Source organism: Schistocerca cancellata, chromosome 2 (assembly GCF_023864275.1).
Source record: "Schistocerca cancellata isolate TAMUIC-IGC-003103 chromosome 2, iqSchCanc2.1, whole genome shotgun sequence".
Lineage (NCBI taxonomy): Eukaryota > Metazoa > Arthropoda > Insecta > Orthoptera > Acrididae > Schistocerca > Schistocerca cancellata.
In genome coordinates this window covers 909228381-909246161 of record NC_064627.1, presented here as the reverse complement: position 1 = coordinate 909246161, position 17781 = coordinate 909228381, and the positions used below count along the sequence as shown (strand labels likewise).

Here is a 17781-nt window from a genome sequence, read left to right as displayed (position 1 = left end):
GGCAAAACAAGAGGGTTATTACAATTATCCCAGCTTGCTTCGTCACAACTGGGCACCTACCTCCTCTCCCAGAAATCTGCCTCATGGTCTCCCATACAAACATACAATTAATGGAATGATTGATAGGGCTCAGGAACTGTTGCCACAATCTCCTTTTACTGTCCCTAACAATTCAGCAACATTTCACAGCACTACCGAGAGGCTACGAGGTTCTCTGCTGTTGCCCAGGGCTTGAAGCTATGCAGAGGGCCCTCTTGTTCCTGCTTGCAGAGCAGCATTTGTCCAGCCACCAAGGAACAGGCTGCCTTTTCAACTGACCCGAACACTGCAGAATGGATGCTTCATTGGTGTGGTGGATTATTTTGATAATATAATCCACCCATTCCTGGACACTGTCACAATGATCGAACACAGAACGTGGGCTGAAAAGTGTCCAGTCTATGCTACAGAGCACCCAATACAGTGGCTTTCTTTCAGGTGCCACTCTGTCTGGCAGGTGAATTCAGATGACAATATTTGAGAAATCAGAGGTAATACTGAGACTTACCAAGTATCATTCTTCCCATGCACCACTCGCAAATGAAACAGAGAATCAAGGATCAGTCAGTGGTAACAGAAGTACCCTTTGCCACACACCATCAGGTGCCTTTGCAGTATTGATGTAGATGTAGGAAGTGATCACTTGAGCAAAAGTCTTCAACCATTTCCCACTGAGCTGTGTGTCCAGTGGCCAGAGAGCATACCGACAGATCGAGTACAATGAACGACCATGTTGCATTGCTGAGGTGTGTGTGCTCTATTCCATCTTCAACAAATACACACACACACGAGAACATGAGAATGCTCTCAATTGCTCTGCCCCAGGGGCAGCTGATTTAGAGCACCAAAGCAAATTGTGTGTGATAAAATTACCACAGAGAAGGAAAGGTCAAGGGAGCTGAGTAAGGAATCCAGTGGGAGCCCCTCTGTCAAGCACATCATAAGGGAAAGGTAGAGTGAATATAGTGTTAACTTATGAAGCACACGTACTAATACAGTGACTGATTTTGGCTGGTTGTGAGGGAGAGAAGTGAGGAGGGTAGTTGTTTCTTATGAAAAAAGCCTCTCCTCCTTAGCTCCACCATTAAGGTCACCCTTTTCTTGGAGAATGTAGCCACATAGCTTGCAGGTATCAGACAATTTAAAATGTGTCTCTTCAAGACAGATACACATTGATTTACTCTGAGCTAATACATGCAGTCCCTCTAAATGTGTCCTATACCTCTTAACTATAGAAGCCATCTTAATGGTGAGGTTTTCCTCTGTCTTTTCTTCCCCCTGTCGTTTCTCTTTGGTCGAGAGGTTGCAGCAGAGGAGGGAGGGCGGTTTTACTTGAGGGACTTGCTGGTTTTCTCAGGCAGATGTCAATGTTCGTAGCATTGATGATATGGTTAGCATCTGATCTGTCAGACAGGACCACGGTCATATGGTCTGATGGCTTCAGACTTCATCATCTTAGCCTGTTGGTTTTTGTCCTCAGTTTGGAGCTGCTGGCAAGGCCATTTTAACAAAGATATTTTGCTGTGTCTCTTTTATTGTCTACCATGAGGGTCTGCTATTTTTTCTGACATTAGATTCATTAGCCTTCATTACTTCAGTGGTAAGAGAGGTTGGTTGTGGGACTAGTGATGCAGGCTTGCAGCTGCACTGACAGGTTTATGTGCTCTGCTCAGCTGTCTAAGTCTGAGTACCAACACTAGTCTTCTCTACAGTCTGCTTTAATACTGAGGCAACTGGATACATGAAAGTGGGTGGCTGTGTGGCCTTAAATGCCCCCCCCCCCCTTTTTTTGTCAGGTTAGGAGATTTGTTGGGTGACTTTAATCTAATGTATTTTATTCTCTTTCATGAAGACAGGACATTCCTTGCTCCAAAGCAGAACAGACTGGGAGCAATTGACATACACACTGGAGGGGCATTACGTTAAATACTTGATTTATGGACAACGGGGCAGTGCATCTTTCACATGTAACCTGACCATTACAGCCTATGGCGGTGTAACACAGGCATTGAAATGTAAAGCAGCATACTGGATTAGGTACATAGGGCTTGACTTTCCACTTTCCACAATATATACAGGCAACTCTGGTAGATTGAATGTTGAATGACTTTGGTTGCTCATCTTTAACACTTTTTACAAAATTCTGTATTTTGGTGACACATTCGCTTTCCTGTTCCTGCTGGAGTTCCATGGTATCTATATCATATAATGTTGTAGCACATCACAACTCTTTTATAACACTTTAGCCCAGCGTGCAGTAACTGTTGCTGTTGATAGCATATTCTCCACATAGTTTAGCATTCAACAATTAGTTCACGAAGGAAAACTTTCAGTGTCTCCCGCTGGAGTATATGATTATGCAGCCTCTTTATAGAATTAACTTGTCCTGGAACCCCTTCACGAGCTCTCCTTTTTTGAGTCATCCGTCTTCTGATTGGTTTGATGCAGCCTGCCAGAATTTCTCTCCTGTGCCATCCTTTTCATCACAGAGTGGCACTTACAATCTATATCCTCAATTATTTGCTGGATGTATTTCAGATCTCTGTTTGCCTCAACAGTTCATATCCTCTGGAGCTCCCTCTAGTACCAAGGAAGTTTTTCTATGATGTCTTCACAGATGTCCTACCATCTTGTCCCTTCTTTTTGTCTGTGTTTACCATACAGTTCTTTCCTCCAATTCTCTGGAGGACTTCCTCATTCCTTACTTTAACAGTCCACCTGATTTTCAACATTCTTCTGTAGCACGACATCTCAAATGCTTCAATTCTCTTCTTTTCCAGTTTTTCCACAGTCCATGTTTAACTAACATAGAATGCTGTGCTCCAAACATACATTCTTAGAAATTTCTTCCTCAAATTAAGGCCTATGTTTGATACTAGCAGACTCCCCCTGACCAGGAATGGCCTTTCTGCCAGCATCAGTTTGCCTTTTTTGCCCTCCCCACTCTTACAGTCATGGGATATTTTGCTGTCTAGGTAGCTGAATTCCTTAACTCCATCTACTTCATGATCAATAATTCAAATGTTAACTTTCTTGCTGTTCTCAATTCTGCTTCTTCTCATTACTTTCATCTTTCTTTGATTGACTCTCAGTCAATATTCTGCACTTATTACCAAATCTGTAATTCTTCTTCACTTCCACTGAGGATAACAATATCACAAGAAAATCTTATCACTGATATCCTTCCACCTCGAATTTTGATTCCACTTTTTAACCTTTATTTTATTTCTGTCATTGCTTCTTTGATGTATATAGTTCACAGTAGGGTTAAAGACTACATCTCTGTCTTACAAACTTTTTAATCTGGGAACTTTATTCTTGGTCTTTCACTCTAATTATTCCCTCTTGGCTCTTGTACATATTGTATATTAGCCATCTTTCCCTACAGCTCATCCCTATTTTTCTCAGAATTTCGAACATCTTGACATTGCCAAATGCTATTTCGAGGTCAACAAATCCTATGAAGATGTTTATTTAGTATTACATCCATTATCAATCGCAAAGTCAGAACTGCGTCTCTGGTGCCTCTATCTTTCTTTTCTAAAGTCAAACTGATCATCATTTAACACATCCTCAATTTCCTTTTCCATTTTTCTGTATTTTATTCTTGTCAGCAACTTGGATGCATGCGCTGTTAAGCTAAATGTGTGATAATTCTCACACTTGTTGGCTCTTGCAATCTTTGGAATTGTGTGCATAATGTTTTTCCAAAAGTCTGATGGTATATCACACGTCTCATACAATCTACACATCATCGTGAATAGTCATTTTGTTGCCAATTTTCCCAATGATTTTAGAAATTCTGATTGCATGTTATCTATCACTTCTACCTTATTCATTCTTAAACTCTTCCAATGCTCTTTTAAATTATGATTCTAATACTGGTCACCTATCTCCTGTTAACTCCTGTTTCTTCTTCTGTCACAGCAGACAAATTTTGCCTCTCACAGAGGCCATCAATATACTCTTTCCAATTATTCACTCTCTCCTCTGAATTTAACAGTGGAATCCCAGTGTTACCACCCTTACCTTCAGTTTCACCAAAGATTGTTTTGCCTTTTGTATAAGCTGAGTCAATCCTTCCGACAATCATTTCTTTTTCTATTTCTCCACATTTTTCTTGTAGCCATTCAGCTCTAGCTTCCCTACACTTCCTATTTATTTTGTTCCTAAGTGACTTGTATTTCTGTATTCCTGAATTTCCATGAACATTTTTGTACTTCCTTCTTTCATTGACCAACTGAAATATTTCTTCTGTTACCCATGGTTTCTTTGCAGTTACCATTTTTGTACCTATGTTTTTCTTTCCAGCTTCTGTGATGGTCCTTCTTAGAGCTGTCTATTCCTCTTCAATTGAACTGCCTACTGAGCTATTTCTTATTGCAGTATGTATAGCCTCAGAGAATGAATCTTCCTTACTAGTCTCTTTCAACATCTGCCTACTCTTCATCATTACTAAATTGTGATCTGCATCTACAGCTGCTCCTGTGTAGGTTTTACAATCCAGTATCTAATTTTGGAGTCTCTGCCTGGACATGATGTAATCTAACTGAAATCTTCCCATATCTCCTGGTCTTTTCCAAGTATACCTCGTCCTCTTGTGATTCTTGAACAGAGTATTCACTATTATTAGCTGAAATTTATTGCAGAATTCAATTAGTCTTTCTCCTCTGTCACTCCTAGTTGTTGTTGTTGTTGTCTTCAGTCCTGAGACTGGTTTGATGCAGCTCTCCACACTACCCTATCCTGTGCAAGCTTCTTCATCTCCCAGTACTTACTGCATCCTACATCCTTCTGAATCTGCTTAGTGTATTCATCTCTTGGTCTCCCTCTATGATTTTTACCCTCCATGCTGCCCTCCAATGCTAAATTTGTGATCCCTTGATGCCTCAGAACATGTCCTACCAACCAATCCCTTCTTCTTGTCAAGTTGTGCCACAAACTCCTCTTCTCCCCAATTCTATTCAATACCTCCTCATTAGTTATGTGATCTGCCCATCTGATCTTCAGCATTCTTCTGTAGCACCACACTTCGAAAGCTTCTACTCTCTTCTTGTCCAAACTATTTATCGTCCATGTTTCACTTCCATACATGGCTACACTCCATACAAATACTTTCAGAAACAACTTCCTGACACCTAAATCTATACTCAATGTTAACAAATTTCTCTTCTTTAGAAACGATTCCTTGCCATTGCCAGTCTACATTTTATATCTTCTCTACTTCGACCATTATCAGTTATTTTGCTCCCCAAATAGCGAAACTCATTTACTACTTTAAGCATCTCATTTCCTAATCTAATTCCCTCAGCATTACCCGATTTAATACAACTAGACTCCATTATCCTCGTTTTGCTTTTGTTGATGTTCATCTTATATCCTCCTTTCAAGACACTGTCCATTCCATTCAGCTGTTCTTCCAAGTCCTTTGCTGTCTCTGACAGAATTTCAATGTCATCGGCAAACCTCAAAGTTTTTATTTCTTCTCCATGGATTTTAATTCCTACTCCAATTTTTTCTTTTGTTTCCTTTACTGCTTGCTCAATATACAGATTGAATAATATCGACGATAGGCTACAACCCTGTCTCACTGCCTTCCCAACCACTGCTTCCCTTTCATGTCCCTCGACTCTTATAACTGCCATCTGGTTTCTGTACAAATTGTAAATAACCTTTCGCTCCCTGTATTTTACCCCAGCCAACTTTAGAATTTGGAAGAGAGTATTCCAGTCAACATTGTCAAAAGCTTTCTCTATGTCTACAAATGCTAGAAACATAGGTTTGCCTTTCCTTAATCTAGCTTCTAAGATAAGTCGTAGTGTCAGTATTGCCTCATGTGTTCCGATATTTCTATGGAATCCAAACTGATCTTCCCCGTGGCCGGCTTCTACTCCTAGTACCAAGCCCATATTCTCCCTTAAATGTTTCTTCTACTCCTTCCCTTACAACAATATCCCTGTCCCCCATGACTATTAGATTTTCATCTCCCTTTATGTACTGAATTAACCATTCAATATCCTCACACACTTTCTCTATCTCTTCATCGTCAGCTTGTAACATTGGCATGTGCACCTGAACTAATGTTGTTGGTGTTGGTTTGCTGTCGATTCTGATGACAACAGTCATATCACTGAACTGTTCACAGTAACTCACTCTCTGCCCTACCTTCTTATTTATGACAAATCCTACTCCCATAATGCTATTTTCTGCTGCTGTTGATATTACCCTATACTCATCTAGAAATCCTTGACCTCTTTTCTTTCAGTTCAATGACCCCCCCACCCCACCCTACGTCTAGTCTGAGCCTTAGTATTTTCCTTTTCAGATTTTCTGGTTTCCCTACCACATTCAAACTTCTGAGATTCCACACCCCGACTCATAGAATGTTATCCCTTCACTGGGTATTCAATCTTTTTCTCATGATCACCTTCCCCTTTGCAGTCCCTTCCTGGAGATCCAATGAGGGACTAGTCTGGAATCTTTTGCAAATGGTGAGATCATCATGACACTTTTCTATTACAGACCACTTGTCCTGTGGATACACCTTACGCATCTTTAATGCAGTGGTTTCCATTCCTTTCACAATCTCATGCCGTTGATCACTGCTGAGTCTTTGGTCTTTAGGGGCAGTTTCCCACCTCAAGGGCAAGAGTGTGCTCTGAACCTCTCTCCACTCCTCCGCTCTGTGTGACAAGCCCATTGGTTGAATGGGGTGACTTCGTGTCACGGAAGTCTTTGGCCGCCCTTGCAGGAGAATTTTATTCAAAATTTAAGCAGTGGCAGGGTTCAAACCCAGGACCGAGGCTGTGTTGATTATTAATCAAAGACACTACCTATAGACTACAGTCGCCAAGAGCTTTGCAAATGTAGAAAACTGAACTTTTCAGAGGAACCTTTTACTCATTTAAGAACAGTATGCACATTATCTACCAAAGAGTGTGGTCTGCTTCACTGCTCTGTTGTACACCCACCAACATATCAGGTGGACTAGCGACACATGGTCTTTTAGGAGTTGAGGTGTTAATACTGCCCAATGGACCACCAAAACAACAGGGAGTAGAAAAAATGATTTAGGGTTCATGGAAATCCCACGAGCAACTAGGGAATTAAGTGTATACCCAGACAGAGCCTGTTTCTCTGCGTAGGCCTGGTGTGTGTGTGTGTGTGTGTGTGTGTGTGTGTGTGTGTGTGTGTGTGTGTGTGTGTGTGTGTCCCAGTTTGGCAAAATAGGGCCGAAGTGCCAATTTCAATTTCTTCCCATCTTTTCTTTTCTTCAATATTCTTTCACCTTTTTATCATGTCTCTTTTTTTCTTTCTTCAGACCACTTCAGACCTATTCCCTAATTGCTCATGCCCTTAACACTTTCTTTCCAAAAATGTTTTTTTCTGGTGCTTCTGTCTTTGCATTGCGTACATCTAAAACTTTTTTAACTTCTCAAATACAGCTTCTTGTTAATTTCTTTTCCCACAGACACTTGAATATATGTTTTATCAGCATATTGTCATTTATACTATATAAATGTCCAAATATTATCAGTCTTCCGTTCCTCATTTTTTCTATATTTTGTAAATATGTATTACAGTTTATTTTCTTTTCTTTTCTGACATGTTCTACACTAGTAATCTCCTCACTATTGGTCTACAAAATAAACTATATCTAAGCTAATTTTACGAGAGGGAAATGGCTAGGAAGATGATAATGATGAATATTTGAGAAAAGTTGGTTTGAAAATGCCATAAATCTTAAAAATAAAATTAAAGAGTCATCATATAACTACATGAATACTATTTCTTCTGTATGTTTCTATTAATGAAATATTTATTAATAAGAAAACTATACACAAATAAGTCATTAAATTAAAGATAATTTACTTGAATTTCCAATGTCCTCTGATTGGTTCAAACCACGTGCTTTTCTTTTCACACGGTTTATGATGCTGTCAACTTGCAAAGACCTGGGATTCCTCACAGCAGCTGTCTTTGTTGTTGAAATATCATCTCTCAATGTTTTTGTGCCATTAAGGGTAATGAGTCTCTGTCTGACCTTATTTAGTAAAAATTCTCTGACTTTGAAGTAATCCACATACCTCTGTAATAGAAATCATCATTTTCGTCAGCATCACAATCATGTAGGCACAGAAATATATACACACAAGGTTAATGAAGCATATTTTGAATTTCTTTTTTCTTGTGATAATATTTAACTATTCAAGAAGTATTTTGATAAAGGTATATACGATAATTCAGTAATCATATTTTGAGTTTGAAGAATGATTCATTCATACATTGCACTCCATATAGCCATATAGAGAGGATCCTCAACTTTGAAGAAAGGAACAAAATACACATTATCATAGAGGTGAAATTATGATGAAGTGTGTCTGTTGATTCCATTAAAAACTACAATGCTTGGAGAAGAATCTATCTATACACTCTCAAAGACACCTTATGGCAAGTAGTGGACAGTACTTCGAGATTCATTTTTCCTGTCACGATCATCATGTGATATGTTTGTTGGGGGAGTATTGTGTTGCCTGATTCTTCTTGTAATGTAAATCCTCAGAATATTACAGTAAACCTTTCATAGAACACAATACTTCTCTTGCAACATCTGCCACTGGAGTTTAATGAACATCTCTGCATTGCTCTGCCACTGTCTGACAAGACACTGATGAAACGTTCTACTAGTCTTTAGATCTTCTATGTCTCCCTTCCTTCTCTGTTCACTGCTATTCCCACTGCAACTGAAAATGCCAAATGATTCTTGGTTCCAAAACCTTTCAGCAGTGATGTACCTTCAATTTATGATTTTTTTCTGGTGCTAGCAGTCAATATCAAAAACTACTAAAGTATATATATAAAGTATATATATATAATAGAGGGAAACATTCCACGTGGGAAAAATATATCTAAAAAGAAAGATGATGAGACTTACCAAACAAAAGCGCTGGCAGGTCGATAGATACACAAACAAACACAAACATACACACAAAATTCAAGCTTTCGCAACCAACGGTTGCCTCATCAGGAAAGAGGGAAGGAGAGGGAAAGACGAAAGGATTTGGGTTTTAAGGGAGAGGGTAAGGAGTCATTCCAATCCCGGGAGCGGAAAGACTTACCTTAGGGGGAAAAAGGGACGGGTATACACTCGCACACTAGTCTTTAGATCTTCTATGTCTCCCTTCCTTCTCTGTTCACTGCTATTCCCACTGCAACTGAAAATGCCAAATGATTCTTGGTTCTAAAAGCTTTCAGCAGTGATGTACCTTCAATTTATGATTTTTTTCTGGTGCTAGCAGTCAATATCAAAAACTACTAAAGTATATATATAAAGTATATATATAATAGAGGGAAACATTCCACGTGGGAAAAATATATCTAAAAACAGACACAAGCTTGTGTTGTGGAGTTGTGACTATGTAAAGCAGTAAGAAAAGTCTACAAGTGGAGCAGAGAGAAATGGGGAATCATTCTAGTGATGATATGGACCACACATGGGGAAGTCACCCAACATAGCAACTTTGACAAGTGGCTGATTATTGTGGTCCAGTGTCTGGGAATGAGCATTTCAGAAATGTCATACCTGGCCGGCTGCTCATGTGCTGTGGTTGTGAGCATCTGTGGAAAGTGGTGGAAGCATGGTGAAATCACAAATAGAAACCAGGTGTTTGTTGTCATTACCTCATCACAGACTGTAAAATTCGGAGGCTTGCCGACTTTGTAAAGCAGGGTAGACAGTGATATGTGGCAGATCAGAAGACAGAGTATAATGTTGGTACTGAAGCAAGTGTTCCTTAGCACACTGTTCAGTGCACAGTGTTAAACTACGCAGCAGTCAATCACTATGGGACCTCATGTTGATTCGACATTGTCAATTACAATTGCAGCATGCACAGTATCAATGAGATTAGACCATGGATCAATGGAAATGTGTTGCCAGGTCAATAAATCACGTTTTCTATTACATCAGGTCAATGTCTGAGTCTGGATATGCTGTCATCCCGGCGAATGGGTGCTCGACTCTTGCACAGGCTAGTGGGGGCAATATTATGCTACTGGAACATGAACCTGGTCTTCCATGCAGTCTGTGGTGGTAATCAAAGTCACCACGACAGCTGTGGATCATAAGAACATTACTGTGGACTGCCTGCATACCTTCATGCTATATGTCTTTCTCAACAGTAAAGGTATCTTATAGCAGGTAAATATCAATTTCACAAGGCCAGAATCGTACTACAGTGGATTGAGGAGCATGCTGTGTATTCATACTATGCCTTTGCCACCAAATTTATCAGATATGAACCCTATGGAAAACATCAGGGATGTTATCATGCACCAGCTCCACACCCACAAATCATCAGCCTGTAATTTACACGATATGCATAATTTGTGTGTAGACATCTGGTGCCACATACCTTTGGAAATCTACCATGGATTTATTGACTCTACGCTATATAAAAACACAATTGGGTTGCATTCCAAGAAAGCTGACCAACATACAAGTGGTCATAACATTTTGACTCAGAAGTGTATATGTTGCCATGACTAACAGTGTCTCTGACTAACACTTTTTGGTTATGGGTTGTTGTACATTTGAGATACTGGGCAGCACTGATGCTTGCTTGCTTACTTGGTTTAAGGCATTGTTAAGCTGGTCAACACAGTCATGGGTGAGTTGACAGTTTCTGAAGTGCATAAGGGAGAGACCAAAATTGTACACATGTGTCAATGTGTAGGAGTTGGTGCACGAAACACAAATATTATTTATGAAAGGTGAATGCAATGAGGAAGTGTGTTCAGCAAATGAAACGCAAAATATAAAAGCAGAATCTGTTTGAATGATCATTAACCATTTAGCGGGTGCACTGGTTTTCATAATCTGAGTGGGCACATGGTGTGCTTTGTCCACATGTAAAGGGTAGCTGTCTTAATGTTACCAAAGTAAACATGTACGAGCAAAATCATAATTTAATCTTGATTTAATTAAATAATGATAAAATAAACTTATATTGTTTGAGCTAAGTCATAGTTTAACTAAACAATAATAAAACAAATTTCCATTATATCACTCTTGCAGTCTACAGATTTTACCGCACAGTAATGACCCAATCGGAGCATTAAACCGTACAGTTACATCAGACCTCCACCAAACATTTATTCCATTACTAATTATCTGATAGGTAACTGATTAATTGGGGATTTGTGCTGCTAGCTCACAATCTGGGTCATTTTCTTACCATGATCGTGAATTTTTTTCTCACCTGGTTCGCTGTTTATTTTATATTACAGCTCCTCACTTGGATGTATAACAACAAGCTTATCACTGTCTTAGAAGAAGCAATAATGAGGGAATAAAAGCAGGCTTGCAATTGTAACACAGCAATGGAACAGTGAAAAACAATGTTATTTGTGGTTGATGCACTTTATACATAAGTGCACCCGCTTAAGGGTTAATAGTTAAATGGTATGTGTGTGACAATGCCCGTTGTGATTGTTACTGAGTGTGACATTAACTTGCAAGGTAGCTTATTCTAAAGCTGGCCGTAATAAATACTATTAATTTTTTAAAGAGACCAGTAATTAAAGCAGTAGCCTGTTTGGAAGTAAATGTTAGAAAATGTGAATAATCTGTGTGAATTAGACTACAACTTGATAAATGCATACCAATGATCTAACGGACAATAAATGCAGGGTTCTTTGACCTTTATCACTTGTTTTACATCTGATAACGATTTGTTAATACAAAAGATAACCAAGTTGCACTGTAGTTCAGAGTACGTATTAAACAATAGCTCACACTATAACTGGCCATGAAAGTTAGTTCAAAAGGTCAGAGGAAAGTAATGCATATTATTATTAAAATCATTCCTAGTAAAGCACTGTGGTGTTCAAGTCAACCTTCACGGTGAGGACAGCTTTACTTTACTAACTGAGCTTCATGTTTTCAGTTGCAGCTTTTGCATCTGAAATGCAAAACAAATGTTAGAGACAGTGAGATATATCAGAGAAAAACAATGAATGACTATTAGAAGGTGACACTAACAGGGTTATATAATGACAATGTTATGAAAAGACTGCTACTCACCGTGTAGCGGAGATGTTGAATCACAGACAGGCACAACAAAAGTCTACTACATACTTCCAATGGCAAACCGATCCTTCCAAAAATAGCAGATGCAACATTACATGCTTAGTAGTCTTCTTGTTGTGCCTGTTTGCAATTTAACATCTCTGCTATATGGTGAGTAGCAATGCTTTCACAATTTTGTCATTATTCCATCCTGGATTTTCCAGTTCTGGTTTTGTCCAACAGCATTATATATGAAAGCAAATGTGGACAGGTGCTATGTGACGTGAACAAACTGAATTACAGTGAAGAATTATAGACCCCGAAAATGGAATGCAAGCTATCAAACTTTAATTTCCCATCAGATTCACACTGGAGGAAGTCCACCACTGACCAGCAGAAGATAATGCATCAGTCTACACTCTCAATGTTGCACATGAAGTAAGGGTTGCAAAAATACCACATGCATTTGGAACAGTTTTGATGAAATACCTCCTCTCCACATGTGCAGTGTGCTAGTGCAAAACATGAGAGATGTGAAACAGTTAACAGAAATAAAACAGAATCAAGAAGCCACAGAAAACTGATAAGTACAATTAATAATGGGCATACAAATGCTGGTGTCTTATCACATTCCTGATTGGTCTGGATCCAGAGTTTTATAAAGAGGAATTACTTTGTTTTCACCTAGACATGGAAGTTCAAAATCTTTTTGATGCTGGCTGGACAAACCTTTGGGTCAAGCTTGTCATCCTTTGAGAAATTATTTTGCATTACAAAATCAGGCATTGTTGGGGAAATAGCTCATGTTGTTGCAGCCTGCCCACAGTGTGCCAACTATCAGGTGCCTCCTCGTACTTCTTTGTCACTGTGGCCAGATCCACAGCAGCCTTGGGAATCAACTCTCATAAATATTTGCAGCGGAAGGCCTTCCATACATCCTAGTTACTGACAATTGCTCCTAGTTCATATTTCACGAATTTGAAGTTTTTTGTATATAAAAAAAAAATTTAAAAAAAATTGTGTTCGTCATGCCATGGCTCCTCCTTTCCACCCTCAACAAACAGGGAAGCAAAATGACTAGTGCGAACATTTAACAATATGCCATCTGGCGACACATCAGTGGAGTCATGTGGATGGTATTGCTCAGTGGCCGGTGACGCCACAGAGGTGTCATGCGCAAAATAGAGGTCAAGAGCTGGCGACACCACAGTGGTGTCATGTGCATAGTATCACTCAGTGGCCGGTGACACCACAGTGGTGTCATGAACATAGTACTGCACAGTGGCCGGCGACAACACTTTTGTATCTTTTGCATTCTGTTGGTGTTTTGTTTCGGGTAACAGTAAGTTACACACGTCATCAAGTTTTTTGCTTCTATAAGTACTTGTGGCCTTTCATCATGGCAGATGAAAGAGATAATATGATTATTTACGATGAATGCGTGAGCATCTTGTCTGAAGTTCCGGACGACTTGGCCGATTGGGAAGAAGAGACTGGATACAGAAAAAATGAAAGTGAAGCAGAATCATCACAAGATAGTGAAATACATCGAAGAAGAATTTGGCGAACACCACGGTTGGCAACTGATTCGGATGAATCGGACGAAGAAGACAATACACAGTGGTCAGACTTTGATTTACCGAGGACCAATAATGAATCTGAAGGATCTCCGGGTCCAAACATATTTCCCAAAGACACATAGAGTGTAGAGGATATTGTAGAATTATACATTAGGAACAATCTATCTGAATATATTAGCAACGAAACCAACAAGTACTACAGTCAAAATTGCAATAGAAGGAAACTGGATTTAAAAAATGTCAAATTTGTCGACGTTACGGGACCCGAACTTAGAAAATGGTTTGGGCTTGCTATCCTTATGGGAACTGTAAAAAAAGCAAGGATCAATGATTATTGGTCAATGAATCCATTGATAGACACACTGATATTTTGCAAAACGATGTCCCATATCCGATACAGACAAATATTATCACTTTTTACATTTTTCCAACAACAATAATAAACGGGATAATGCCGACTGGCTTTTCAAAGTGCAATTTGTAACTGATTATTTTTCCAAAAAGTTTAAAGAAACTTTTAATCTAGGTCAAAACACTGATGAAGGAATGATACCATGGCATGGACGATTAAATTTTAAAGTTTACAATCTGTCAAAAATTACAAAATATGGCATACTCATTTGGATGCTGTGTGATTCAAGGACGGGGTACATCTCCTCATTGAAGATATATTCTGGTGCTGGACAGCCTTTAGCAAAAACAGTGGCGGAACTATTAACACCTTCTTATCGAAAGTGGCATCACCTCTACATGGATAATTATTATAACAGTGTAGAACTTGCAGAGAAGTTACTTGAAAAGAAAATTTGAGTTTATGGAACAATATGAAAAAATAGAAGATTTCCGAAAAAATTAAAGAGCACAAAAGTCAATGTGTGTGAAGATTGTCATCAACAGAAAGGTGAAGTACTTGCACAGGTATGGAGAGCTTCGAAAACTAAAATGACACAAATGATCTCTACAAAACATAATGCCACTTTGACTGACACTCAAATAAAATGGAGAAAAACCAATTACACAATTAAAAAAACCTGAGAGTGTATTTGACTACAACAAATACATGGAGTGGTTCAGGCAAACCAATATTTGAGTTATTACCCCATATACAGAAAAACTATAAAATGGTCAAAAAAGGTTTGCATGTAACTCTTTAATTGTTCATTATTTAATGCATTCTGTACATGTCAGTATTTCAATACACAACACAAGAGTCTCCGATTTCATGATTTTTTTATTGAAAGTGTCCGATTTGTGGATAAAACACCATGTACCTGCATCTGAGCAAAACTTTGAGGTTGCCACTACATTGTGTACGTCTCATCATGATCCAGTTGACAGACTTTCCGGTCACATAAAGCAACAACAACTAATACTTATTTCCAAAACGAATAAACGAAAACAAAGAAACTGCCAGTTATGTTCCAAATACAAAAAAATAAGAACAACAAACTTAATGTGCAAGTCTTGTGGAGTTGCATTACATCTTGGAGACTTATGCTGCATATCATATGAAAGAAAATACTAAGTACCAAAGGCAATGCAAATAAACAAAGATATGAAAGAAACAAATTTTGTATTTATTTATATATGTTGTTGTTGTTGTTGTTGTTGTTGTTGTTGTTGTGGTGGTGGTGGTGGTGGTGGTCTTCAGTCCAGAGACTGGTTTGATGCAGCTCTCCAAGCTACTCTACCCTGTGCAAGCTTCTTCATTTCCCAGTACCTACTGCAGCCTACATCCTTCTGAATCTGCTTAGTGTATTCATCTCTTGGTCTCCCTCTACGATTTTTACCCTCCACGCTGCCCTGCAATACTAAATTGGTCATCCCTTGATGCCTCAGAACATGTCCTACCAACCAATCCCTTCTTCTAGTCAAGGTGTGACACAAATTTCTCTTCTCCCTAATTCTATTCAATACCTCCTCATTAGTTATGTGATCTACCCATCTAATCTTCAGCATTCTTCTGTAGCACCACATTTCGAAAGCTTCTACTCTCTTCTTGTCCAAACTATTTATCGTCCACGTTTCACTTCCATACATGGCTACACTCCATACAAATACTTTCAGAAACGACTTCCTGACACAAATCTATACCCAGTGTTAACAAATTTCTCTTCTTCAGAAACGCTTTCCTTGCCATTGCCAGTCTACATTTTATATCCTCTCTACTTCGACCATCATCAGTTATTTTGCTCCCCAAATAACGAAACTCATTTACTACTTTAAGCGTCTCATTTCCTAATCTAATACCCTCAGCATCACCCGATTTAATTCGATTACATTCCATTACCCTCGTTTTGCTTTTGTTGATGTTCATCTTATATCCTCCTTTCAAGGCACTGTTCATTCCGTTCAGCTGCTCTTCCAGGTCCTTTGCTGTCTCTGACAGAATTACAATGTCATCGGTGAACCTCAAAGTTTTTATTTCTTCTCCATGGATTTTAATTCCTACTCAGAATTTTTCTTTTGTTTCCTTTACTGCTTGCTCAATATAAAGATTGAATAACATCGGGGATAGGCCCGACCACTGCTTCCCTTTCATGTCCCTCGACTCTTATAACTGCCATCTGGTTTCTGTACAAACTGTAAATAGCCTTTTGTTCAAATATTATACTCCTGCCATCTTCAGAATTTGAAAGAGAGTATTCCAGTCAACATTGTCAAAATCTTTCTCTAAGTCTGCAAATGCTAGAAACGTAGGATTGCCTTTCCTTAATCTATTTTTTTTAAGATAAGTCATAGGGTCAGTATGGCCTCACGTTTTACAACATTTCTACGGAATCCAAACTGATCTTCCCCGAGGTCAGCTTCTACCAGTTTTTCCATTCATCTGCAAAGAATTCGTGTTAGTATTTTGCATCTGTGGCTTATTAAACTGACAGCTCGGTAATTTTCACATCTGTCAACACCTGCTTTCTTTGGGATTGTAATTATTATATTCTTCTTGAAGTCTGAGGGTATTTTGCCTGTCTCATACATCTTGCCCACCGGATGGTAGAGTTTTGTCAGGGCTGGCTCTCCCAAGGCTATCAGTAGTCCTAATGAAATGTTGTCTACTCGAGGGGCCTTGTTTCGGCTTAGGTCTTTCAGTGCTCTGTCAAACTCTTCACACAGTATCATATCTCGCATTTCATCTTCACCTACATCCTCTTCCATTTCCATAATATTGGCCTCAAGTACATCACCCTTGTACAGACCCTCTATATACTGCTTCCAATTTTTCTGCTTTCCCTTCTTTGCTTAGAACTGGGTTTCCATCTGAGCTCTTGATATTCATACAAGTGGTTCTCTTTTCTCCAAAAGTATCTTTAATTTTCCTGTAGGCAGTATCTATCTTACCCCCTAGTGATATATGCCTCTACATCCTTACATTAGTCCTCTAGCCACCTCCGCTTAGCCATTTTGCACTTACTGTCGAGACATTTGTATTCCTTTTTGCCTGCTTCATTTGCTGCATTTCTATATTTTCTCCTTTCATCAGTTAAATTCAGTATATGTTCTGTTACCCAATGATTTCTACTAGCCCTCATCTTTTTACCTCCTTGATCCTCTGCTGCCTTGACTATTTCATCCTTCAAAGCTACCCATTCTTCTTCTACTGTATTTCTTCCCCCCATTCCTGTCAATCGTTCCCTAATGTTCTCCCTGAAACTCTGTACAACCTCTGGTTCTTTCAGTTTATCCAGGTCCCATCTCCTTAAATTCCCACTTTTTTGCAGTTTCTTCAGTTTAAATCTACAGTTCATAACCAATAGATTGTGGTCAGAGTCTACATCTGCCCCTGGAAATGTCTTAGAATTTAAAACGTGGTTTCTAAAACTCTGTCTTACCATTATATAATCTATCTGAAACCTTCGAGTATCTCCAGGCCTCTTCCATGTATACAACCTTATTTTATGATTCTTGAACCAAGTGTTAGCTATGATTAAGTTATGCTCTGTGCAAAATTCGACCAGGTGGCTTCCTCTTTCATTTCTTACCCCCATTCCATTTTCACCTACTACGTCTCCTTCTCTTCCTTTTCCTACTATCATATTCCAGCCACCCATGATTACATATGTATATCTTCGAAATTTCATGAAAGTAGGGGAA

General features: G+C 39.0%; 1 protein-coding gene across 2 annotated transcripts in view; it reads right to left on the bottom strand.

Moving 5' to 3' along the window:
• Window positions 1–17781, bottom strand: part of LOC126162842 (cilium assembly protein DZIP1-like) — a 289744-nt gene that overhangs the window by 121690 nt on the left and 150273 nt on the right. For both annotated transcript variants that reach the window (XM_049919606.1, XM_049919605.1), the window contains exon 11: window positions 7912–8128. In XM_049919606.1, coding sequence (XP_049775563.1) covers window positions 7912–8128 — 217 coding nt within the window. The remainder of the gene's footprint in view (window positions 1–7911; window positions 8129–17781) is intronic.